Source organism: Mixophyes fleayi, chromosome 7, assembly GCF_038048845.1.
Source record: "Mixophyes fleayi isolate aMixFle1 chromosome 7, aMixFle1.hap1, whole genome shotgun sequence".
In the NCBI taxonomy this organism is placed as follows: Eukaryota; Metazoa; Chordata; class Amphibia; order Anura; family Limnodynastidae; genus Mixophyes; species Mixophyes fleayi.
Window position 1 is genome coordinate 70799039 of NC_134408.1, and position 27616 is coordinate 70826654.

At 42.1% G+C, this 27616-nt stretch overlaps 1 protein-coding gene across 5 annotated transcripts in view; it reads right to left on the minus strand.

The window, feature by feature from the left end:
* Nucleotides 1-885: 885 nt before the first annotated feature.
* FBXL18 (F-box and leucine rich repeat protein 18) overlaps nucleotides 886-27616 on the minus strand; it is a 182235-nt gene continuing 155504 nt past the window's right edge. For 3 of the 5 annotated variants that reach the window (XM_075179959.1, XM_075179960.1, XM_075179961.1), the window contains one exon: nucleotides 886-1592. In XM_075179959.1, the coding sequence (XP_075036060.1) occupies nucleotides 1436-1592 (157 nt within the window). In that variant the 3' untranslated portion in view covers nucleotides 886-1435. The remainder of the gene's footprint in view (nucleotides 1593-27616) is intronic. The other 2 variants (XR_012678243.1, XR_012678244.1) reach the window with 2 other exon arrangements.

Below are 27616 nucleotides of genomic sequence, written 5' to 3' on the forward strand. Positions count from 1 at the left end.
GTGATGATGATGATGATATCTGTCAGTTTACAAAAATACCCCCCCCCCCAAGAAAAGAATACAACAAATCTTTTCAAAGACTATATGACACAGAAATACACATTTCTCTCTCCCTGTTCATCTTCTTATAAGTGATTTATATAAACTTTTGACTAGGACTGCACTGCTATAGACATTAATATCTCTGGGGATAAGGCAATGGGACCGTGGGTATATATCTTTGCATGTGTATTTATATTATGGTGAGGTAGCTGAGCATAAAACATTACCTCTGTGTGTGCAATAATGTATTTTTCAGGAAGCGTGGTATTGACTGGAGCCAGGCTGCCCCCCTCTCTCCCTGAATGTCTAAGACTGTCTGTGCCAGAACGCACATGCGTTCCACTGCGGAACTACACAAACTCCAAAATACAGGCCAAATATCAGAGCAGGCTGAACACAAAGGTGTGATCAAAGGACAAACTGAGGCCAGGATCCTGTAGCCACACTTAAATTCCTGTACCTACAGTGTATCTTCAGTCCTGCTATTACTCAGCCTGCTTACTTACTTAAGCCTTGTTATCTGCTCAGTGTGTAGTATTACTAATGTGCTCCTGTATACAATCCTTAACTCCGGTGCCAGTATATACTCAGCCCTACTATTGTTTAGCATGGATATTTGCAGTATTGCTGCCACCTTGTCCAGCCTGGACTCCAACCAGAGGTCCATCCTCTGAAATCATTTATCATTATTTCTGTATCTGTTTACACTGCATAACAGATTCATGTCTACCTTATAATAAAGACTTTTATTTTAATAAAAGACTGATTTTTTTCAGGACAGCTGCCTTCTGCTCTCCAGTTTTGCGACAGGTACTCTACTGCCCTCAGGATAGGATGGCGATATAGAAGAAAAATAAAGATAGTTTATTTTTTAAAAGTCCCTCTTTTCTGATTTGCCAAATTTACTAAAATTAATATACTTATGTAGAAAAAATTTATGTAAAAAAATACAATATGAAATACAAAGTTAATAGGGGTGTCAACAGGATTCAAACAATATGGGTCTGGGGGAAAAACCCTTGGTATAAATAAAAGTCTGCCCCTTTAATCAAATAAAGATATTTTACTTTATTAAACTTTGCATTAATAATTGGTACTTCAAATATATATGTCATTAATATTTGAAAGTAAATAATGATATATCACAAAACGTTATTATTTAATTATTTGGAGGACCATGAACCTTTCTAGATAAAAAATGCATGTTTCACTTGGGAGGAAACCACAGAACAAAAACCAAAAACAAAACAAGCGAACAAACAAAATTATATTCTTGTAGTCGTTTCATTATGACTCACAGATATATTTATTCTGTGCTGAACAGTGCAAAGATTTGGTGAGTTCTTTATTTCAGGCTGCTTTCTTTCTGCCCTGCTTCTACCATGTTACAATATTAATTCCACAGTTTTGGGGGTTCTTCTGCGACTCTGCTTTTAAATAAGGTTATTTCATCCAAATGCATCATAGGTACATCTCGAATCACTTCTGCCAAGTTCTCATGCAGGAGGGGGAAAATTACAATGTTTAGAGCTGGCCGTTCCAAGGAGAACCTAGAAATGAAATAGGATAAGAAAATCACAAAACAAATTAACAGTTTATCAGTCACAATTTTACACTGTACAATGCAAGTGGAACTTTAATGTAGAATAAATGTTTTCAAAGTTTTAGTTTATATCTAACTGAAAATTACATCAAAAGCATGGAGGTAAAATAAGAGATAAAATTGTATTATTTTATGTGTACCCTGCATTAATTATGCTATGCAAATTAGGGTTCAGAGTCATCAGAATTTCTGGTAAATCATTTCATGGCACACCTCCTAAGTGAATGATACCATAACATACAAATATATATACTAAATGATCAATTTATTAGGTACACCTACTCATTAATGCAAATATTTAATCAAACAATCAAGTGACAGCAACTCAAGCCACAACATGGTCAAAAGGTTCAGTTGTTGTTCAGACCAAACACCAGAAAGTGGAAAAAATGTGAGCTAAGTGACTAAGTCGAATGATTGTTGATACCAGACAGGGGTGTTTGAGTATCTCAGAAATTGCTGATCTCTTGAGATTTTCTTGGATAACAGTCTCTAGAATTTACAGAGAATATTGTGGAAAACAAAAAACATCCAGTCACTGACAGTTTTGTCGGTGAAAGAGCCTTGTTAACAAGAGAAGTCAGAGAATAATGGTTAGACTGATTCAAGATGATGACAGTAACTCAAATAACAATGTGTTACAACAGTGGTATGAAGAAGAGCATCTTTTGTGCAGGACATTGCTGCTGTAACCTATCCACTTCAAGGTTCAGAGGACCACACCAGATTTCACTCCTGTTAGAACAGGAAACAGAGGTTACTATGGGCATAGCCTCACCAAAAGTGGACAGTTGAAAATGGAAAAAATGTCTCCTGGTATAACAAATTTTGATTTCTTCTGCGACATGAAGATGGTAGAGACAAATTTTTCAGTAAACAACATGAATCCATCCTGCCTTGTGTCAATGGTGCCAGCTAGTGGTGTAATGGTGTGAGGAATGTTTTCTTGGCACACATCAGGTATCTTAATACCAATTGAGCATTTTTTAAATGCCACAGCCTACCTGAGTATTGTTGTAGGCCATGTGCATCCCTTTATCATAATGTATATTGAGTATACAAATCTTCTAATGGCTACTTTGCCATGTCACAAAGCACACATCTTAAGCTGGTTGCACGTACATGACAATGAATTTCCAGTTATCAGATCTCAATCCAATAAAGCACATTTGGTATGTGGTGGAACAGGAGATTTGCAGCATGAATGAGCAGCCGACAAATCTACCACAACTGTATTATGCTATCATGTCAACATGACCAGAATCTCTGGAATGTTTCCAGCAACTTGCTGAATCCATACCAGGCTATTCAAGGGGCAAAGGAGAGGGGTCCTATCCGGTATTAATAAAGTGGCCACTGAGTGTATGTTTGTATTTTTGTTACTAATGCACAAATATCAACATTGAACATAACTTTTTATATATATTATATATATATATATATATATATATATATATATATATATATATATATATATATATATATAAATATATGAAAAAGTTACTTATTATGAAATGTTTGGAACTAATCTATAAAATATACTAATTATTTAAAAAAAAATACCCATCATTCTCCACTCTGCTCATAACATTATCCCCCTAAGTAGTTAAGTAGTTTAACAGTATTCCTTGCAATTATTGTATGAGAAAATGCTTTGTGATCATTTATGTATGACATCCTTACCAAAAAGCAGCAATTGTTTACCTGTTCTTCTAGGCTTTTTGGAGAACGGATTTCTAGATAAAACATTTACATAAGGAAATGTTCATTTGCCTGTTAACTGCACTACAATTTCTGTCTACAGACTGTAAGCAAAATGTTGAGGCTTGGATTTGTAAAAAGGACACACAGAACTGCACCTGGCGTAGCAGAACTGGAGACAGCCCCCCATTTCATAACTTAAACATTTCTAACTTTATAACTGAAAAAAAAAGCCAGGATATACTTATAATTACTGTAAGGAAGCATTTATTTATTTTATATAGATGTGGCAGAGGTTGTGGCCGTATATCACTGCAGTAAATGTCAAATCCCAGCTTATGTTACTCAGGTGGAAAATTGTCTATAGCTTGATGTCCTGTAAAACACCTCCACTCTCAAAATCAAATTGCATAATATTTTGATTTTTCACCCTTAAATGTACATAACAATTTAGGAATTGTTTTGTGTTAACTATTAGAAATTCTAACTTACATTGAAAATAGTTTTTAATGGACATGATACACTTAGGAGGGTATTCAATTGTTAGCAAGTTTTTTTTCCCCCCGCCGTGTTAAAAAAATAAATAAAAATCTCCCGCAGGGTTTTGACGGCAATAGCGAACGTTTTGCGGGAAAACTTGTGAAATTCAATTGAAAAAGAGGGAACTCTGCCCCCGAGCGCTAAAAAATGTGTTTGCAAGATTTTAGGAGAGTTTTAATGCGGTCATGTATAACACACAAAAAAGGTTTTGCATATATTTACATACATTAAATTGCATTACACATTGATAATATCTACATTACAATACTTTCTTTAGCATATTTTTTTATTTAACTATTTTTTACCATACAATCATCTATACCATGTCAAAACACATTACTACATTCATATTTGTACCAAAAACATACATACATATAATTAGTAATTTTATGTATTTTTTCAGTATTTTTCCCACAAGAAAATCAACTTATACAAGTTAGGCATTAGTGACAAACATAAGTTTAACTTTTTTTTTTTTTACACATTTTTACATGATTTCAAACACTTTTTTATCTCGCACCTCTTTTTAAAATAGCATATTTTATTGAATAGCTTTTAACGTGGCTGCCTCTTGCACACCCTATACTTTCAATAGACCTTCTACTGTAGCGCAGGAGGACCTTTTGATGAAAAAAAACGTAGCGTTAAAAATGGAATTGAATTGCGTGTAAAGTTAACCTGCTCGAAAATGATAAAAAGAGAGCGCTAAAATGACTTAACACAGTCAAAAAAAACCCAACTTGCTGACAATTGAATACCCCATAGAGAGAGACTATGTCATTTTTTGGGAGTATATGGGGATATAATGAGACAGCTTTCTATGGTTTGACATTAATTTTGACAAATAACGACTGTCAGCAGACTAAAATAAATTCATTATCAGCTAAGAAAAGAAGTTTCCTGTCTGCAGATTCCATATTAATGGCTAGAGGACTAATTTCTCTCAGCCAGAACTATTTCACCACATCAGACTTTCTTTAACAATCTTTCCCTAAACTCCACCTCATTATTTTCTAAGTTACTTCTCTTCTACTCTAAATTCTCTCTGTCCCAGCTTTGAGTTCCTCAAGCCCTATTTATCTTACAAAATTGCAGTATGATTGCCTCTCATCTCTGACCAAATTTATCTAGGATTGGCAACTGCCTTTCTGCAGTTCATATCTCTACTATGAACAAAGCCCTGGAAACTGCTCAAACTATATGTGGTGCTAGACAGCATTTCAGTTGCCTCTCTCTGCTCCTAGGCCAGTGTTCTTTAAAAGGCTGTGGGATGATCCAGTGATTAACTCCTCTGTCACTCACCGGACTGTGAGTGCCATTTCTCCTGTGTTCAGGAACCGTGGCCGTCCGCCATCCCGAGGGTCTGCGCATGTGCAGCCCTTATGAAACTTTCAGTACCTGTTGCTTTTAGTTGATTGGATGATCAGGCAACCCTCCCTATTTAAACCCCCTGTGATCATTGCCTGGTTGTCCGATCTTGGAGTCTCATTCCCCATGAGCCTCTGAAGGTGTTCCTGTGTTTCCTCGTGTATTCAGCTCCAGCTGATTCCTGTCTACTACGATTATGGTTTCCAGACCACTTCAACTCTCCTGTGTTCATCGTGTCTGCACTCAGCTGATTCCTATCTGCTACTGCTGCCGGATTCCAGTCCGCCTCAACTCTCCTGTGTTCAGCGTGTCTGCTCTCCGCTGCCTCCGTTACTACTGCCGGGTTCCAGACCGTCTCTACTCTCCTGTGTTCAGCGTGTCTCCCCCCAGCTGCCTTCACTACTACTGCCGGATTCCAGACCGCCTCTACTCTCCCGTGTTCAGCGTGCCTTCCCTCCGCTGCCTCCGCTACTACTGCCGGATACCAGACAGCCTCAACTCTCTCGTGTTCATCATGTTTCCAGTTTTACTTACTACTGCTTCCTGAGTATTGCTCCATTGATTACCAGTTACCTTCCGTGCGCTGCACCAACCTGGTTACAGCTTCCATTCTCCAGTGGTCTCTCCTCCTGCCTGCGTTCAGCCGTTCAGGTATCCCTGCACGTCTCCTTGACAGCCTGCTCTCCTGAACCGCGGTATGCATACTTTCCACTGACTTTGCTATTGTATTGCATATCCGTCTGGACTGTGTTGTGTTCATCTCCGGAGTCTTCTATCTACTGAAGCTATTGTTACTATTGACTTTGTTTCCTAATACCTGGATCTCTATAGTGACTTTGTATACTTCAAGCAGCGCTTGTCAGTTATTATTGTATTGTGGATATCATTGTGGGATCAAGTTCCGTGTGCCCCGTGTATCCTCTGCATTACATTCATCTCCTCGTGCCCCTTCTCACATATATATATATATAGCAGTGGTACAAATTGCTGAACGCAGACCACTGACTGCTGTTTCCCATTGGCATCAGTTTCAAGTATCCTCTCACATAAGCAGTGGTACAACTTGCTGTACGCAGACCACTGACTTCCCCGTTACCTACTTGCACCTGGAATCCATTCCTTCACTATAGACAGTGGTATAACTTGCTATACGCAGACCACTGACCTTCACTACCTCCTCTCTACTCCTGGACATTCCTCCTCACTATAGCAGTGATACAACTTGCTGTACGCAGACCGCTGACTCTCCTAACGTTTACTTGTCCATCTGGTTCCTCGTGTACATACATCTAAGTCATTACCAGTTGCTGCTAGTCATAGATTTTTCTTGAGCATTCTCTCACCATCTGCTGATTCTCCGGTTCCGTTGTCACCCTGCTACCAGAGGACCATAGTACCAGCTATATTACTCTGGTAAGAACATCATCTGGTGATATCCTGGGCAAAGACTCCTAGTGCCCGTGACATCCTCCATGGTTATTCCAGTAGACTCCAGGACTGCTCTCAAAGTGTCCCCTCTTGTTCTAGAAAATTTAGAAAAATACTGCCTCTCTGAACTTTGGACATATATAAATGTCTGTCATATCACATCTGTCTCTTCTCACAGTTGACCTTTTTGAAACATGTAGCGGTAGAAGCTTGACTCGTTACATCATATCATCTGGTGATTTCAAAAGGATGAACTTTTACAACTGCTACCACTTTTACAACTACGGTAAGATTAAACAAGGAAGCTAGACTGGATAATTAAAATTTATAACACAATATCCAAGGATTTTGACTTTCCTGATGCCCATCAACTTCTTCAAAGCACTTTTCCTATCTGTATTTCACAACTGAACAAGTTTGGTGAAGTGAATGCTAGTCCTACTATTTTATCCATTTACACCATTTCATTTGAAATATGAAAAAGAAAGTTTTCAATATAAATATTTGGAGCAAATATTATTTCTTTTCTCCCCACTTGGAATTTGGGATTGGACGGCCTATGCTACCCTGTCTGTTGTTGCTGGGAACCGACTGAGTTTACTTTGCCACCATCCCATTTTGTTATTCGGAATATGCCCCTCCTGCCGCAGTAGGAGGAGCCTGCTGCCACCACTGGGCTCCTTTATAGCTCCCAGAACCACGTTCCTTCTGGGTAACTGTCGCCGCTAGTATACTCCCGTGCTGGTACAGTTGGGCTGGTACCCCTGACCACTTACTATGGATCAGGGTGCTATGGATGGATCCCCCCTGGCCTATTACACTGGCCAAAGCTGCTGGGTAGCGGCAGAGTGGTGGTACTGGAGAGCTGGGTCCAAACCTCAGAAATAGCCAGAGGATGGATTAGATTTAGGGTCTAATTTGTAGGTCACAGGATTACAGCAATATTGAAGAAGTTGTCAAGCAGAGTGATGTCAGATGGAACATCAGAATGATACATTTCTGTTTACAAGGGTTCCCTTTTTATACTATTTTTTGACACAGCCTTACAGGCTATTTTTAGAATCAGGATGTAACCGGTTTACCAAAACAGATTGACATGCATTGCAAAGCTAACAATATTTACGCTTATCTGTGATATCTTAAGCCTTGCTGTGATATCCTGCATTTTAATTTGGACAAAGGACATCCGACAGCAAGTCTAATTACATCTTTCTATGACCCTCACTCATCAAAAGGTCTATCTAGCATGAGTCCTTTCTTCCAACAGATGCAGAATACACATTTCCTCCAAAGAAAATAATTTCCCAGGAAAAGTTGTAAACCGCAAATAAGACATTTCCTTACACCAAGATATACAAAAGGCTTTCAAAACAAAGGCTTATTGTATCAGATATATACATCAGAAATAGGGCATTTTCTCTAGAAGTGTTAAAACAGAAAAAACGAATTTTCTCCCCCTGGTCTCAGAAATTAAAGATTTTGCTTACCAAAATATACACAATATAAAAAATAAGTACATGTGCAATTATATAAATAAGCGCCCTGCGCTATTTCCTTTAAATAAATTTATATCAGAAGTTATTTATAAGTGATCCAGTCATAGTTGTGTATTAAATATTTCTGTAACAAACTACAAGCTCACCTAATAATTCGCTTTTCAGGTGTTAAGTCTATAACAGTGCTTCAATTGGATCAGATTACTCCATTATTGCCTGCATATTAAATGGTATCAGTGAGAATTCTAGCACTGCTATCATTTTTGATTTGCCTAATACTTGAGTCTAACAGACATTCTGCTGTGTAACCTTGTGGAAAATATATTTTTTATTTCAATTGAGAATTCACTTAATATCTCTTCTATACTAAATATATTTGTGCCTTCATTAGAGTAGGGAATATTCTCGACTAACGTAGTAAAATAATATGCATTATCGAGACGTTTCTGTGTAGTTCAACAGTAAATGCACAGCAAAAATAGTTCTTTTGACATTTTGCAATTTCTTTGCCCTCTTCAACATATCTACCTCCTTCAATTTTTAGTCTCATCTATCCTTTATCACAATTTTTTTCATTGTTCGAAAAACATTTTTCTGTATGTTTCTAATCTCTTAGATTAGTTTTATATACAGTCTCCAATGATTGGGTCAGTGTGACAACCAGATGCTATATTCCCACAATAAACCTCTAGGGCCTGAGTCATTAAGCAAAGCATAAAAAAGGAGAAATTTTGCACCTGGGCAAAACCATGTTGCATTGGAGGGAGAGGAACATTTAAAATGTGGGGACAGATTTATAGTTGAGATAGGGCATGTCCTAAATCAACTTTAAATTTCAGTGTAAAAAAAAAGTTATAAAGTATTTATGTGCTATATGAAAAAACAGCCAGTATGTAACTTATGTGCAAAATAAGAAAACTAATTTCCACCCCTTGCATTGTACCATGGATTGTCCCGGAGAACATTTACTCTTTTTATTTGCCTTACTTTCCTTAATGACTCAAGCCCCTACAGTCTGGCTAGTCTTAGTCTTCACCTTCAGCAGCCCACTTTCCCTTAGAGCTGGATTTCTGCTGCCCCCTAGTCTTGGCACACTGTAATAGAGGTTTATTTTGAGGCAGGTGTCAACACCAGGTATACTAGACATTTAAATTAATCAAATGTAAAGCATACATGGAAGGCTGTGTACAAAGGAAAAATGCAGTTACTCACGCAGATTGAAAACTGACAGGACAAGGTCCAAAGTCCAGGCAGAGTTCAGGGTATAAGGCAATGCAGAGAACAGTTGGCCCCCTACCACCAGATTCTGTTGTAGTGTGATCACTTGATTGAATTTCAACTGCCTGCCTGGCTACACAAAGATGACCATAGCAATGAAGATCGTGGTGAAGCGTATCTTGTAACAATCCTGACCAGGTTTTGTTACTATCCTGACCAGGTTTTGTTACTTTCCCTGTCTGCTCTGTTTTTCTGTGCATCACATGACTCACCCTCAGGGCGGGTCACTCTAACCTGCTCTATTTAACCTCAGCACTGACATCTGCTCACTGTCAGTGCAACTTGTTGCTAGCCTGATTCCTTGGACTCCTGTGTATCCTGACCCTGTGTCTTTCCTGTGTTTGAGTTTCATTTCTCTACCTAGTGCTGGAGGACTTCTACTGGGACTCCCCTGCTGCAAGTATCATCTTGTGCATATTACAAAGACTTCGTTTTCTCTCCATTGTGCCTTCTGCAAGTCTGTTCATGTGCATATATCAAGACTGTTATTGTGTTTATCCTGGTCATGCTCCGCCGTGGATAATTTACATCTGCATATCATCATTTGCATATATATATATTTTTTTCATTTAAGTATTTAAGAACTACATTGTGTCTTGCCTCCTTATTCTGAACCTAGTAGACTCAGCATCAGGTCGTGTACAGGCCTGCTCTGACTATCAGACCTGAAACTACCAGCACCGTAACAGTTTGCACTGACCCAAAAAAGGAAATGAAATAGGTCTTTGGGAGAAGCATCATCCATGGTGTTCAACACTTAATAGGGAGAGTGGAAAAACAAGAGACCAATCAAGATCGTCTCATGCAGTTAATACAGGATGTATCCTCTCGTCTGGATTCTTTTCAGGACACTCTGGCATCCTCCCATAAATCTAAGACATCTGCTGAGTCTTCTGCTAACACAACTACCGTGTACCCACAAATTCTTAATACTCCTATGTACAATGGGAACCCCAAGTCATGTAGAGGATTCATGAATCAGTGCACAATTCGCTTCGAATTATTGCCCAGAAACTTTCCTACAGATAGGGCAAAGATTGCCTACATTCTGTCCCTTCTTTCTGGTCAAGCCCTGGCCTGGGCCTCACCTCTATGGGAGAAGAATGACCCCTTGCTGCAAAATTATACAGAATTTCTGACAACCTTCAAAAAAATTTTTGATGAACCTGGTCGGCTTTCCAGTGCAGCTACAGGAATTCTTCATTTACGCCAAGGCTCTCATTCTGTGGGACAATATGCTATCTTATTTAGGACAATGGCCTCCGAGCTGCGCTGGAATGACGAAGCGCTGGTGGCCACGTTCTGACAAGGCCTATCTGATCAAATAAAAGACGTGTTGGCTTCCCGTGACCTCCCATCTTCCTTGGATGATCTGATCTCGTTGTGTGTCAAAATAGATCTTCGATTCAAGGAGAGGGTTCAAGAAAAGGAACAGATTCGGTGTCCTAATCATCGCCCTGTGTTCCAGAACTTAGGGGCCTCCAAGTCCCCAAAAGAACCCATGCAAGTGGGTAGGTCCCGCCTCTCTCCAAGTGAGAGAGAGAGAAGATTTAAAAATAATCTGTGCCTCTATTGTGGAGGGAAGGCCCATCGCATCATCAGTTGTCCTACGTGTCCGGGAAAACGCTCAGACCAAACAGCAGCTTGTAATTTTATTGCCGCCACTGTGGTTGAGAAATATCATATTCTTACTACACCACTGGAGCGTCCTGTATGCCTCACAGCCATCAATGGCAGTAATATTCCAGGAGGCAGTTCCAGACTGTTCCCCCTCACCCCTCAGATTGAAATCCTGCACCAGGAAAAAATATTCCTCCCAATTCTTCCAAAGACCATCAATTCCCTTGTGTTAGGTCTGCCATGGTTACGTCTCTACTCCCCAACTCTGGACTGGCATACTGCTCAAATTTTGTCCTGGGGATCACGGTATCAGTCTCACTGTCTGAAGAAAGTAGAACCTCTTCATCTAACCACTGCATTGTCATTACCATCTTTACCTCCTCAATACCAACAGTATGCAGACATCTTCTGTGAAAAGTAGGCAACCAAGCTTCTCCCTCATCGCATTTGGGATTGTGGAATCGAGCTTCTTCCTGACAAACCCATTCCTCGTGGTCGTGTATATCCCCTTTCTCTTCCTGAGACCCAGGCAATGTCTACATATATTCAAGAAAATCTGCAAAAAGGTTTTATCTGGAAGTCCACCTCTCCAGCTGCAGCTGGATGCTTTTTCCTTAAAAAGAAGGATGGCGGCCTCCGGACATGCATTGACTTTCGAGGACTTAATGCTATTACCGTTAAGAATAAGTATCCGTTACCCCTCATCTCCGAGCTGTTCAACCGGATCAAAGGTGCTACTGTGTTCACCAAATTAGATTTACGAGAAGCTTACAATCTCGTTCGTATTAAAGCAGGTGAGGAATGGAAAACAGCCTTTAACACACACGATGGGCACTTTGAATATCTTGTAATGCCTTTGGGCTTTGTAATGCTCCAGCTGTATTCCAAACCCTCATGAATGATATTTTCCAAGACCTTCTCTATCAATTCGTCATCATCTACCTAGACGATATTCTGATATTTTCTCGAGACCTCCCTTCACATAGGGAGCATGTAGGTCAAGTCCTGACTCTGTACACTTGAAAAGTGCCTTTTCGAGCAACCTCAGATTCCTTTCTTAGGCTACATCCTCTCGGGCACAGCCCTTCAAATGGACCCAGCTAAACGAAGAGCAATTGTGGATTGGCCCTTGCCCACTGGGTTGAAAGCTATCCAACGCTTCCTTGGCTTCGCCAATTACTACAGACAATTTATCAAGGGGTATTCTACCATCAATGTCCCCATTACTGCTCTCACCAAGAAATCAGCTAACCCCAAGCTTTGGTCCCCCGAGGCCATCTCTGCCTTTGAGCATCTAAAGTCAGCCTTCTCTTCTGCTCCTATTCTTCAGCAGCCTGATTGCCAACGTCCCTTCTTCTTGGAGGTAGATGCATCTTCAGTGGGCACTGGTGTAGTTTTGTCTCAACGTGACACTTCTAGGAAACTACATCCATGTGGGTTTTTCTCTCGCAAATTCCTCCCAGCACAAAATAAATATGGTATAGGAGATCAAGAATTATTGGCTATTAAATTATCCCTGTCTGAATGGTAACAATTATTAGAAGGGGCCTTGTTTCCCATTACGATATATACCGACCATAAGAACCTAATTTATCTCCGTTCGGCTCAATGTCTGAATCCGCGTCAAGCCAGATGGTCCTTGTTCTTTTCAAGATTTGATATTAGACTTACCTTTCGTCCGGGATCTAAAAAATAAAAAAGCAGACGCACTTTCTAGGTCCTTTCATTCCGAAGACCAGGATTCTCCCTAGGACATTCATCCCATCTTTGACCCTAGTTGTGTCTTGGCTCTTACTCCTGTGCATAAATCTATTTGCCCTCCAGGCAGGACCTTCATATTACCACATCTACGTCTCAAGTTGTTACGCTGGGCCCATTTATCTAGCTTCTCGGGTCATGCGGGAGTCAAGACTGGAGAACTCCTGACCCGGTACTATTAATGGCCATCCCTTCTGAAAGATGTAAAATCATTTGTTTCTGCCTGCTCTAAATGTGCATAACATAAGATTCCTCGGCATAGACCCTTCGGTCCTCTTATTCCTCTACCTGTTCCTGAAGTACCCTGGTCTCAAGTATCTATGGGCTTTATTGCTGATCTGCCTCCTTCCAAAGCTCATACAGTTATCTGGGTGGTGACAGACCGTTTTTCGAAAACAGCTCATTTCATTCCTCTCAAAGGACTCCCTTCTTCCGCATTGTTGGCAGAACTTTTCATCAATGAAATATTTCGCCTCCACGGCTGTCCACTCCATATTGTGTCAGACTGTGGTTCACAGTTTGTTTCAAGGTTCTGGAGATCCTTTTGTTCACAGTTAGGCATTAAATTGATCGTTTCATCGGCATACCATCCTCAGTCTAATGGCCTGACCGAACGGACTAACCAAGAGCTTGAAAAATTCCTACGAATGTATGTGTCTGCTCACCAAGCGGTTTGGCTGGAACTCCTCCCATGGGCTGAGTTCGCCCATAACAATCATTTCCATGAAGCTGTTGGTAATTCACCCTTTTTTGTCATGTATAGATGTCATCCCAGACCACCTACCTTTTCTCAAACTCCTATCTCCTCAGTTACTGCAGTAGATTCCCTGCTACGCAGGTTTTCTCTCATTTGGACTCAAACCAAAAGTAATCTGGAGAATTCTGCTGCACGCGCTAAAACATTTTTTGATGACAAAAGGTGTCCTGCCCCTCCACTTCTTCCAGGGGATCAAGTCTGGTTATCCACAAAAAATATCAGTTTAAAAGCTCCTAGTATGAAACTAACACCCAAGTTTATCGGTCCCTACCGAATCTCCGAGATAATTAATCCAGCAGCTTTCATATTGGAACTTCCATCCTCACTGCGGATTCCCAATGTGTTTCATGTCTCTCTGTTAAAACCGGTGGTACAAAATCAAGTTTGAAGCATCACAGCTTCTCCGCCTCTGGCTACTTCTCAAGATCAAACTGAATGAGGTTAAACAACTATTGGACTCTCGTAGATCCAGAGGATCACTGCAATTCCTGGTCGATTGGAAAGGCTATGGGCCTGAGGAACGTTCCTGGGTTAAAGCTTCAGACATTCATGCTCCTCGTTTACTGAAACAGTTTCCGAAAAGATTCCCTAAAAAAATATCGTAGGTGTCCGGAGTCCACCCCTAGGGAGGGGGGTACTGTAACAATCCTGACCAGGTTTTGTTACTTTCCCTGTCTCCTCAGGGCGGGTCTCTCTAACCTGCTTTATTTAAACTCAGCACTGACATCTGCTCACTGTCAGTGCAACTTGTTGCTAGCCTGATTCCTTGGACTCCTGTGTATCCTGACCCTGTGTCTTTCCTGTGTATGAGTTTCATTTCTCTACCTAGTGCTGAAGCACTTCTACTGGGACTCCCCTGCTGCAAGTATCATCTTGTGCATATTACAAAGACTTCGTTTTCTCTCCATTGTGCCTCTACTGATTCACAGCCTTCTGTAAGTCTGTTCATGTGCATATATATATAAAGACTGTTATGTTATGTGTTTATCCTTGTCACGCTCCGCCATGGCTATTTGACACCTGCATATTATCATCTGTGCTGTGAATAGACTGGTATTGCATAATTTATATATATATGTATATATATATATATATATATATATATATATATATATATATATATATATATGTTTTTCATTGAAGTATTGAAGAACTACATCGTTTCTTGCCTCCTTATTCTGAACCTAGTAGACTCAGCATCAGGTCGTGTACAGGCCTGCTCTGACTATCAGAACTGAAACTACCAGCACCGTAACATATCTGCATCCACTGCTCTTGAGGAGGGGGGTCAAAGTATCCCTTAAATGGAGTTTTCCAGAAAAGGTCTATGAAAGGACCTTTTTTCTAGAATCTTCTCAACACTGTACTCTGTCCATCAACAATCACTGAGGGTATCTTGGAGGACCATTTGTAATACTTTGAACGGGTCACTCATTTTTCAAAACGATCAGTATCCATTCTATATGCCCCCAGAGATGGGGCCAAGGGAGAGGATGAATTTGGATGCATTGCATCAGGTCTGATGCAAATTGATTAGGCTTTATGTCTGGCACCTTTAGACATCTGCATGTTGGGTATTCGTTTATCGTAAATACATTGTTCGCTGCATCCCAATCCACATAAGATTTTGGTAATATGCACCTAAAATTAATGGTTAGCTGGAGTGTGACTGGATCACTATTAAATAACTTTTGGGTAAAAAATGTATTTAAAGCGAATAGCGCAGGGCACTTATTTATGTAATTGCATTTGCACTTATTCTTGTTTAGTGTAAGATAGGAAGTCGTTATCTCTGAGACCAGGAAAGAAATTTGTCTCTGTTTAACCTTGCTATAGGAAATGCCTATTTATGATGCATATAACTGATACAATAATCCTTTGTGGATGGAGGTCTGGTGTGTATTGGGATGTATTTAGTATGGAAGTGTCGTTGTTTAGGATTTGTAAAGGCTTGTGGAAACCTGCAATTAGGACATGTGCAAGGAAGTCTGATAGCAGAAAGTGCTAACGAAGTTTTGTGATGAAGTGTCATGCCTGCTCTGGCCAAAGACCTCACCAGGGGGTCGTTACTGTGTCAGAATGAATTTCATAGCTAAGTGTAAATTTTGTTAGCCTTGAAATGCATGTAAATTTCTGTTTCTGTGTGAATAGAGTATATCCTGTTTCTAAAAATAGACTATTTCTGAACTGTATAAAAGAGGTGCTCTGTGAGGATATAGGTGTTCTTCTGAATTGTCATCTGACCTGATCATACTGGGACCTTCCACCAGTGTGTGTGAGCAATAAACATCTTGCTTTAAAGACCTGCTTGGAATCATCTTCAATATTGCTGTTTTCCTGTGATCTACAGATTAGACCCTCAAATCTAATCCGTTCTCCGGCTGTCTCTGCGGTTTGGACCCAAGCTATTCCAGTGCCAACACTCTGCGCTACCCAGCAGCCCTGGTTTGTGTGATAGGCCAGGGGAGATCCATTCACAGCAACCCAGATCCACAGTAAGAGGTCCGGAGTTACCAGCCAGGTACACCAGCAAGGAGACACGCTAGCAGCGTCAGTGACCCAGAAGAAACTGGATGCCGGTAAGGAGTCCAGTGGTAGCAGCTTGTGTAAGCCCCTGCTACTGCGACAAGAGGGCGCTTTTTGGATAACGAAAAGGGAACGGTGGCAAAGTAAGCCCAGCCAGTTCCCAGCAACAACAGACAGGGTGGCATAGGCGGTCCATCCTGTCACATGGAGTATTTTTTTCATAGAGAAGGGGAGAGTCATTTTTATAGCCAGACAGGACACTATATGCACATCTTTCCCCAAGATTTGGGAACAAAGCAGGTGAGTAGACGTAACTAAAACATTGTCGCCGTACAGGGCAATCTTATGTTGGAGGTTGCCAACTTCAATTCCTGAAATATTGCCGCTACACCAAATCTGTGCTGACAGGGGCTCTATGAAATAGACGAAAAAAAAGGAAGAGTGCAGATAGCCCTGCTGAGTTCCATCCTGGACCTTGACTGTTGGTGTGAAAGTCATTGTAACAGATTCTGGATACTATATTACTAATCTTGATTAGCACTGGCTTACCTGAGGTGCGGAGTCTAACGATCTCCCCGGTGTTCACCAAGAACCGCCGCAAGGCGAGGTGGGCTTCGCTGCCAGGAGTCGCAGGTTGCGGTCCCCAGGTTCGCCTCAAGATGTAGTACAGCGGAGTGAAGCGGTGGTAGCGGAGTCAAACAAGCCGGTTCGGTACACAGGAATGGAGTCAGGCAGAATCAGAAGGCAACTCGGAGTCAACAAGCCAGGTTCGGTACACGGGTCACAAGAATAGGAGAATGGTCAGCAAGCCGGGTCGGTACACAGGGAACGGAGAGCCAGGGGGGTCAGACAGGCAGAGATCAGCACACAGGAAGACACTGGAAGCTGGAAGACACTGCAATCCACGAAGAGCAGGAGCCAGGAACAGGTAAGTGTTGCTCTGACACTCAGCGAATGTCAGAGTGAGGTTTTTATACTGAAGGGGATTCAAAATCCCCGCCTCTAGGGTTGTGGTCATGTGACCGCCTCCGGGTGCGGTCACATGGTCCTGAATGCGGAAGTGCGGCTGGACGGAGCGGCGGGGATCAGGTAAGTCCGTGACAGTACCCCCTGCCATAAAGGTGGACTCCGAACACCTAACAGGGTTTCAAAGGAAATTTTTTATGGAAGGATTTAAGTAGACGGGGAGCATGTAGATCAATGGCTCTTACCCATGAGCGCTCCTCAGGGCCGTAACCCTTCCAATCTACCAAGAACTGTATGGCACCTTGAACTTTACGAGAATCTAGGATAGTTTTAATCTCGTATTCAACTTGATCCCGATCCACAGCAGGAGGAGGAGTTCTGGATGAGGTGGAGAATCTGTTGGTTACCATCGGTTTTAACAAGGAGACATGGAAGACATTGGGTATGCGTAAAGAGGGAGGCAGACTCAATCTAAAGGCTACGGGATTAATAATCTCAGATATAGCGAATGGGCCAATAAACTTGGGAGCAAATTTTTTACTGGGAACCTTTAAACGAATGTTCTGGGTGGATAGCCATACCCTGTCACCAACTGAAAAACTTGGAGTCATTCTTCTCCTTTTATCGTAGAATTTTTTGGAACGAGTAGTTGCTTGCTTTAAATTTGTCTTGGTTTGTTCCCAAATATCAGAGAAGTTACGAAACAGAGAGTCCACTGCTGGAACTTCAGAAGATGAAACTTGAGAGAAGGTGGGTAGTCTAGGATGGCAGCCATACAGAACATAAAAGGGGGAGTTAGAGATGGCCTCATGGAAATGGTTGTTATGGGCGAACTCGGCCCAAGGGAGAAGATCCACCCAGTTGTCTTGGTTACTAGAGATAAATATTCTTAGAAACTTTTCTAATTCTTGGTTGGTTCTCTCAGTAGCCCCATTGGACTGGGGATGATATGCGGAAGAAAAGTCAAGCTTAATCCCGGATTTATTGCAAAAAGACCGCCAAAATTTTGATATGAATTGTGATCCCCTATCGGAGACAATATGTTGAGGGCAGCCATGGAGGCGAAATATTTCTTTAATAAAAATATCGGCTAAGGAGGAGGAAGAAGGAAGGCCTTTGAGAGCAATAAAGTGGGCTGTTTTAGAGAAGCGATCCGTGACCACAAGCACTACAGTACAGGATTTGGAAGGCGGAAGGTCCGTGATAAAATCCATGGAGATCTGTGACCAAGGGTAATCAGGAATGGGTAATGGGAGCAAGCATCCATAAGGCTTTTTCCTAGAGGTCTTGTGTTGAGCACATTTGGAACAAGCAGCAACAAATCTCTTCACATCCTCCAGCAAGGAAGGCCACCAGTAGCTTCGGGACAATAAGTCCCAGGTCTTGCGAATGCCGGCATGCCCAGAGAAGAGTGAGTGATGAGCCCAGTGAAGGAGCCGGGTGCGTAGATGTGGCAAGATGAATGTTTTGCCTGGAGGACAACCCTTTTTCAGGTGTGTAGCTGCCAATACTTGACATAGATTTACAACGAATTTATTATCTTCCGAGGATTCCATGTCGGCTGGATCAAAAGAGCGAGATAAGGCGTCTGCCTTCGTATTCTTAGATCCCGAGTGAAAAGTGATGTTGAAATCAAAGCGTGAGAAGAATAAAGACCACCTTGCTTGTCGAGGGTTTAGACATCGAGCAGTGCGTAAGTAAAGCAAATTCTTATGGTCGGTATATATGGTGATAGGAAATTGCGCTCCTTCTAGTAAATGTCTCCATTCGGAGAGAGCCAACTTGATGGCCAGGAGCTCTTTGTCGCCAATCCCGTAATTCCTTTCAGCAGGTAAAAAGCGACGGGAAAAGAATCCGCAGGGATGAAGTTTCCCAGAAGGACCTCGCTGTGATAGTACGGCTCCTGTGCCAACAGAAGAGGCATCTACCTCCAGGACAAAAGGACGAGAACAATCTGGCTGTTGAAGAATGGGTGCAGATGAAAAGAGAGACTTTAATAATATAAAGGCTTGGATAGCCTCAGAGGACCAACTACCAGCATCAGCAGATTTGCGAGTCAATGCTGTGATGGGAGCCACGAGAGAGGAGTACCCCTTGATAAATTGACGATAATAGTTGGAGAATCCTAGGAAGCGTTGAGTGGCCTTAAGGCCCGAAGGTTGGGGCCAGTCTAGTATGGCTTTCAATTTTGTGGGATCCATCTGTAGACCGGTGCCTGAAATAATATATCCCAGGAAGGGAATTTGTCTCTGCTCGAAGGTGCATTTCTCCAATTTGCAAAATAACTGATTTTTTCGGATACGAGAGAGGACCTCCAATACATGAGTACGATGAGATGCTAGATCTTGAGAAAAGATGAGAATGTCGTCCAAGTAGATGACTACAGATTGGTACAAGAGGTCTTGAAACAGCTCATTCATAAAGCTCTGAAATATGGCTGGGGCATTGCATAGCCCGAAAGGCATGACCAGATATTCAAAGTGGCCGTCTCGGGTGTTAAACGCCGTCTTCCATTCATCCCCCTCCTTAATGCGTATAAGGTTATATGCTCCTCTGAGGTCAAGTTTAGAAAAGATGGTGGCACCCTTAATCCGGTCAAATAATTCAGAAATCAGTGGCAGTGGATACCGATTTTTAACGGTAATGGCATTTAGGCCTCTGTAATCAATGCAAGGGCGGAGACCCCTATCTTTCTTTTTTACGAAGAAGAAGCCAGCCCCAGCTGGGGAGGCAGACTTGCGGATGAAGCCCCTGTTTAGATTTTCTTGGATATACTCCTCCATAGCCTTAGACTCCGGGAGGGAGAGGGGGTAAACCCGGCCCCTGGGAATGGGTTTACCAGGTATCAGATCAATACCACAGTCCCAGATTCTGTGAGGAGGAAGTCTAGTGGCCTCTTGTTGACAGAAGACATCAGAGAAAGTTTGGTATGGTTCAGGTAGGAGAGTCACAGGAAATTCTTGGGAACGTCTAGGACTATTCGGAGGAACCACTCTCTGTAGGCAGCGAGAGAAGCAGGACTGTCCCCATGACAATATGTGACCAGATTTCCAGTCCAAGGTGGGAGAGTGGACCCAAAGCCATGGAAGTCCTAGGATGACTGGATTGGTAGACCTCTGTATTACTAAAAAAGAAATCTTCTCTCGATGAAGTGCTCCTATCTGAAGCAGAAGGGGAATAGTGCATACCAGAATGGACCCCTCAGGAAGTCTTCCCCCATCAATGGCCATCAGAGAGATGGGTTGTTCCAACGCTTGTGTGGGAATAGCGAATTGTTTAACTACAGTGGCAGAAATGAAATTTCCTGCGACTCCGGAATCTAGAAGAGCCGACTGCGGGAAGGTCTTTTGTCCTAACTGGAGGGAAATGGGAATAGACAGGCAATCATTACTATTGGGAACTGACTGACACTGAGAAAAGAGGCCCAACGATACAGCTCCAGAACTCGTTAGGCCCTGTCGTTTCCCGAGCGTTTAGGACAAGAACTCAGAAGATGGCCGCTCTCTCCACAATATAAACACAACTTGTTCCGAAATCTCCTCTCCCTTTCTTCGGCTTATAGGCGGGTCCTCCCAAGTTGCATGGGCTCTTCAGGAGGGAGAACCGGGGTTTGGAAGTTGGGGGCCAAGCGAATCATACTACGCCGCGACTGTTCCTTCTCGGAATTACGTTCCTTGAAACGCAAATCAACTTTGACACAGAGGGAGATAATGTCGTCCAAAGACGTAGGGAGCTCCTGGGATACCAACTCGTCTTTGATTCGGTCTGAAAGGCCCTGCCAGAATGTAGCTACTAGGGCCTCATCGTTCCAGCGAAGTTCAGAGGCCATAGTTCTGAAGTGGACCGCATACTGCCCCACAGACTGGTTTCCCTGGCGGAGACGTAGTAAGCCGGAAGCGGCATTGGACACCCTTCCTGGCTCATCAAATATTTTCTTGAAGGTGGACAAGAAGAGGTTGAAGTTATGTAGAATGGGGTCGTCCCTCTCCCATAAGGGGGAAGCCCATGCTAAGGCTTGACCGGACAATAACGAAATCACATAGGCCACTTTCGTTTTTTCGGAAGGGAAGTTCCCAGGTAGAAGCTCGAATTGTATGGAGCATTGATTTAAGAATCCTCTGCAATATTTAGGGTCTCCGTCGAACTTGGGTGGGTTAGGTAACCGTAACTGCGAGGAAGAAGCTGCTGCTGCGGCCTGAGGTACAGGAGCCACTACCGGAATTGTTCTGGACAACATCCAACCGAGTGGATAGACTATTGAGAAATTTTAAAAGTTGCTCTTGGTTGGCTTCTTGCTTATCCATCCTTCCTACTAAATGCTCCAACAGATCTTTAGCTGTGGTATCCATGGTCAGAGCAAACTGTAACAGATTCTGGATACTATATTACTAATCTTGATTAGCACTGGCTTACCTGAGGTGCGGAGTCTAACGATCTCCCCGGTGTTCACCAAGAACCGCCGCAAGGCGGGGTGGGCTTCGCTGCCAGGAGTCGCAGGTCGCGGTCCCCAGGTTCGCCTCAAGATGTAGTACAGCGGAGTGAAGCGGTGGTAGCGGAGTCAAACAAGCCGGTTCGGTACACAGGAATGGAGTCAGGCAGAATCAGAAGGCAGCTCGGAGTCAACAAGCCAGGTTCGGTACACGGGTCACAAGAATAGGAGAATGGTCAGCAAGCCGGGTCGGTACACAGGGAACGGAGAGCCAGGGGGGTCAGACAGGCAGAGATCAGCACACAGGAAGACACTGGAAGCTGGAAGACACTGCAATCCACGAAGAGCAGGAGCCAGGAACAGGTAAGTGTTGCTCTGACACTCAGCGAGTGTCAGAGTGAGGTTTTTATACTGAAGGGGATTCAAAATCCCCGCCTCTAGGGTTGTGGTCATGTGACCACCTCCGGGTGCGGTCACATGGTCCTGAATGCGGAAGTGCGGCTGGACGGAGCGGCGGGGATCAGGTAAGTCCGTGACAGTCATTAACAGATATCACGAATGAGGGCTTCTGATTAAAGATAGCCTAAAGAAAATCACCTTAAAAACCAAATGCAGCGAGTGTCTTCTACATAAAGGTTCATCCTACTCTATTAAAGGCTTTCTCCTCCTAAAGTACTTCTCCCAGCATTCTAGCTCCATTCAGGGATAACAACATGTTGAAAGGAGGTAGTCTTGTTGCGGAGATGGAAAATTGTTGCCTAAAAACCCCCTCACATGTCCAGCAAGGCTGGAACTACAATATCTCTATATTTAGTGAAGCCTCAGTCCCCAGAATACTAGATTCCTTGAGATTTGTGGTGCGATCAAAAATTAGTTTTTTAGTGTGGGTTGTTTAAATAAGGTAGATTAGTCTACAGATAAACTTCATTGGGACATGGGATTAATTTGTCAGAACAGAACTGGGAAAACTCAAATAATAAAATTTCCTAGTGATCCTCTGCCCTGACGTTAATACAACTGCTTATCAATAGTGTATCCTCTGCCTATTACAATTTGGTTTATCACTGCAAAAAATAACATTTCAGCAAGACTGATTTGTAAGTCCTGTTGGATATTGTCTTCAAAAGCACATTTGCTTTTTTAATGCTAGGATTCAGTGTAAGGGAAGGAAATGGACTGTTGGAGTAGTGTAGACAAGATAACTCAATTTGGATATCATGTTAAAAAGTCATGTTTGATTGCTGTTGTGCAGGGAGTGAAATAAATATACTGCAAATGACACCAATCTGTAGCAAAGTAATCCCTCAAGCAATGCTGAAGCTTCACAATAGAAATTGTTGGCATTTGGGCATAACTAGGCTTGCTCTTTGGGAAAAGAAAAGAAAGACGCACAACTGATGCCAATAACTATTATAGACTACGGGGATGTAGCTTATGGTAAAGTTGATTCTAGTTGTCATGTTGTAGAATGTACTAAATAAATGATAGCTAGAATCCGATTGGTTTTTCAAACCTGACGAAAAACTCTCAGCGCGATACATTTACCCCCTGATGTGGAGTGCACTGTGTCTCTCTGTCCTTAGAAAGTTTTCTGAACAAACAAGCCATATATTTAATCAGGTACATTTACTCTGCAGCTTACATCACTTTTTCAACTAAGATCTACTTCCGGAAGTCAGCTTATCATTCCCAAATTTGATAAGGAATTTGGCTTCTTGTACCAAGCTCTGGAACAACCTAATTATGTTAACTAGACTAACTTAAAACTGCCACCTAAAATCTTTCTAAATCTGTTACATGATTACATAAACATGTTTGTGAGTTTGCATGTCTTCATAGTAAAATGCTTTATTAAAATAAACAATTTGCTTGGTATAAGGTTTATATTCTTTCAAACTGGTTTGGTTCTTTATGAACCTATCACTGGTTTCAGAGAATGAGCATTCAAAAGATGATTTCTGCTATAAGGTTCTTGATGTCTCTACATCAAGAACCTCTAAAAGAACTGTTTCTGCAGACACTAACGGATAAGATTATCTTCACTTAAAAAACAAAAACATATTTTAATTTGTAATTGGTCTGTTATTCAGGTCTGAATCTTTTAGTTTAAGGTCATGACTCAGATTCTGGCTATTTAATCCTTTTTCAGTGTTATGCCTCCTCTGTTCCCTTTACAAATATAAAAATGGCATTGGAGATCATGTTATATGTGATGAAACAGGTTTGATAACACCCTAACCAATCTGTCCCTTGTTTCATACAAAATGTGGATTATAGCATGTACTTTTTATAGCCCTTGCTTTTGTTCCCCAGCTCAACAGAGTACAACTGCAGTGTCTAATTATATCTGGATAAGGGGACATTGTAGCTCATTGTAAACAGATATCATCATCACCATTTATTTATATAGCGCCACTGATTCCGTAGAGCTGTACAGAGAACTCACTCATATCAGTCCCTGCCCCATCGAAGGGGAGAGAGAGCGAGAGGAGAGAGAGGAGAGAGAGACTAGGGTCAATATTGATAGCAGCCAATTAACCTACTAGTATGTTTTTGGAGTGTGGGAGGAAACCGGAGCACCCGGAGAAAACATACGCAAACACAGGGGGGAACATACTAACTTCACACAGATAAGGTTTATTGTTTATTGCATATTGTTGATGTGTCAGTGTGACTGGATCACTTACACATAGCTTATTTGTGGCTGGATCATGTAGAACTAATTTATTGTAGAAATGTATTTCAATCAGAGGTGCAGGCACCAATGTATAATTTGAAATGCACTTATCGTGTTACATTGGGATGTGTTTTGTATGCAAGTGTCAATGTTTGGGTTTGTAACATTGCTAAAGGAAGTCTGTTTGTTGATAGCAGGAAATGTTAAGTAAGTCTTTATGCGAAGTGACAAATGCCTGTTTAGCCTGTATACCCAGCAGGGGGCCGCTGCCTGTCTGTCTGGTGTGACCGCATTTCAGATAATGCAAGCATCAAGTTTTAGCACATAACAGAGAAGTGTAAATATTGTTAGCTCTGCATTGCATGTAAATCCATGTTAGGTAAACAAATTGCATTCCGATTCAAAAAAATAGGCTGTAAAGCTGTGTCCAAATCTGTATAAAAAGCACGGTCGTGTAATGAAAAGTATCATTCTAATGTTCCATCTGACCTGACCCCTTATACCTTTAATCAGTGGAACTGTCCTTGTCAGGACACTTCAGCGAAATAAACATCACTCTCTGCTTCAATATCATGCTTGACAACTTCTTCAATATTGCTGTAATCCTGTGACCTACAGATTAGACCCAAAATCTAATCCGTCCTCTGGCTGTTCTGAAGTACCAGCTCCTAGTACCGCCACTCTGCCCGCTACCCAGCAGCTCTGGCCTGTGCGATAGGCCAGGGGGAATCCATCTACAACACCCTGATCCATAGTAAGCTGTCAGGGGTACCAGCCCAAGTGTACCAGCATGGGAATACACAAGCAGCGACAGTTACCCAGAAGGAACATAGTTCTGGATGTCATAAAGGAGTCCAGTGGTGGCAGCAGGCTCCTTCTATAGCAACAGGAGGGGCATATTCAGAATAACGAAATGGCACGGTGACAAAGTAAGCCCAGCCGGTTCCCAGCAACAACAGACAGGGTGGCATAGGCGGTCCATCCTGTCACAGTCAGGTTGTTATTCATTGTCATTAACGTGAAGCCAGGTGGGTTATGCGTAGGGATCAGGTTGCAAGATACTGGTGAGGGGAGGCTAATTAATATCCATTGTTTTCAAGACTACTCCAGACATTTGGTCTACAATCTGGAAGGGGAGTTTCTGTGGGAGTACAGCTCATCTCCAACCCTAGTCCAGGACTCATCTGCCTGGGTTTGCCCAGGGAGGGGAAAGCACTTTGGAAATTTGACCCTAGATATAAGGAGCCACTCCAGGGGGGAGGTGAGGTTCATTCTGGGAATTGATGGCTGGAAGCTGCAGGGTGGCTCGTGGCTCTACCAGTAAAATACATTGGCAGATCCATGGGTTGTCAAGTCTGGACAGCCAGGTGACAGTACCTCCTTAAGCTAGTGGGGTAAGGGACAGATGATGTGGTGAACCTGCCTGACATTTATTTACTGTGTGTATATAATATTCTAGTGATTGTTTTTGTTACAATAAGTGTACTGTTGTACTTTTCTAACTACATTTACTTGAGTGACTAATAAGAACTTAGAAGGTACTGGGTAGGCTTCCCTGGCCTAAAAAGGCACCCGTGGGTGGCCAGCGAGAGTTTAGTGGATAGAATTGGGCCAGAAAACCCAGTATCTTCACATTATACTTGATATGAAGTGGTTTAAAAGAATAGCAAAATGTTATGGAGCAGGCAACGTTCCCTATGATTATCTCTTATCATCACAGGTTATAAAACTCGAGTACACAGTATACAGGATGGCAAGCACCTAAATTCTTGACGAGCATCTTTAGCACTGTTCTTTTCAAGATGAGCATATCATCACTTACTGTATCATTTAGGTTTAAAGCACAAAAAAATGTATGCATTATCTAGATGTTTCTATGTGGTACAGGTTACATTGTTATTCAGATTATATTATTTCTTAACCCCAAAACTAGCTTTATTCACATATTGTCTAGGCACAAAAGGATTCCTCAGGTATGTCTGATTCTCTATCATATGCAAAAAATTGGTTACCCGGGTGTCACGAACGCCCAGCCTGTCTCAGATACAGCAATCTGAAACAGCTGGCCGTGACTGGAGTTACCTTGGTCACTTACCAATGAATACACCTTTTCTGCCACCACGAAGAATTTACTATGGTGTCCTTATGTTCACCAAAACCACTTACTAATATTACACAGTTAAATCACAAACATATGTAGCATGAGCCTCACTTGACTTCGTAAATTCACAAAGAATCTCAAAGAATATGCTAGATTTAATGTATTTAATCTGAAAAATGTTTCCAAGGCTAAAGTACAAAACAGTTAACAACAAGTGTGACCGGATGGACCGCCTATGCCACCCTGTCTGTTGTTGCTGGGAACCGGCAGGGCTTACTCTGCCACCATCCTTTTTTGTTATTCCAAATACGCCCCTCCTACCGCAGTAGGAGTCTGCTGCCACCACTGTACTCCCTTATGGCGCCCAGACCCACAATCCTTCTGGGTAACTGTTGCTGCTAGTGTACTCCCGTGCTGGTACACTTGGACTGGTACCCATGACCGCTTACTATGGATCAGGATGCTGTGGATGGATCCCCCCTGGCCTATCACACTGGCCAAAGCTGCTGGTTAGCAGTAGAGCGGTGGTACTGGAGAGCTGCGTCCAAACCTCAGAAACAACCAGAGGACAGTTTACATTTAGGGTCTAATCTGTAGGTCACTGGATTACAGCAATATTGAAGAAGTTGTCAATCAGGGTCTTGAAGCAGAGTGATGTTTATTGCTCAAGTGTCCTGACAAGGACAGTCCCACTGATTAAATGTGACAGTGGTCAGGTCAGATGGAACATCAGAATGTTACATTTCAGTTTACAAGGGCACCCTTTTTATACCATTTCCGACACAGCCTTACAGGCTATTTTTAGAATCAGGATGTTACCGGTTTACCAAAACATAGATTTACATGCATTGCAAAGCTAACAATATTTACGCTTATCTGTGATATCTCAAAAACCTTGCTGTGATATCCTGCATCTTAATTTGGACACAGTTGACATCTAACAGCAAGTCTAATTACATGTTCCTATGCCTTTAGCTCCTAGACCCTCACACATCATAAGGTCTATCTAGCATGAGATTAGCATGAATCCTTTCTTCCAACAGTTGCAGAATACGCATTATCACCAAAGAAAAGAATTCCCCAAGAAAAGTTGCAAACCCCAAACAAGACATTTCCTTACACCAAGATACACAAAAGGTTTTCTAAACAAAGGCTTATTGCATCAGATATATACATCAGGGGGCGTGGCTTGGCTGCACTTCACTTTCGGCTCTACCTGCCTGGGTAAAAAAAAAAAAAAGGAACCACTGGGTATATACACGTCAAGGGGTGGATTTCTGTGCACAGCGCGACTGCTGGGTCTTGCCCATAGATTTACACCTGCCG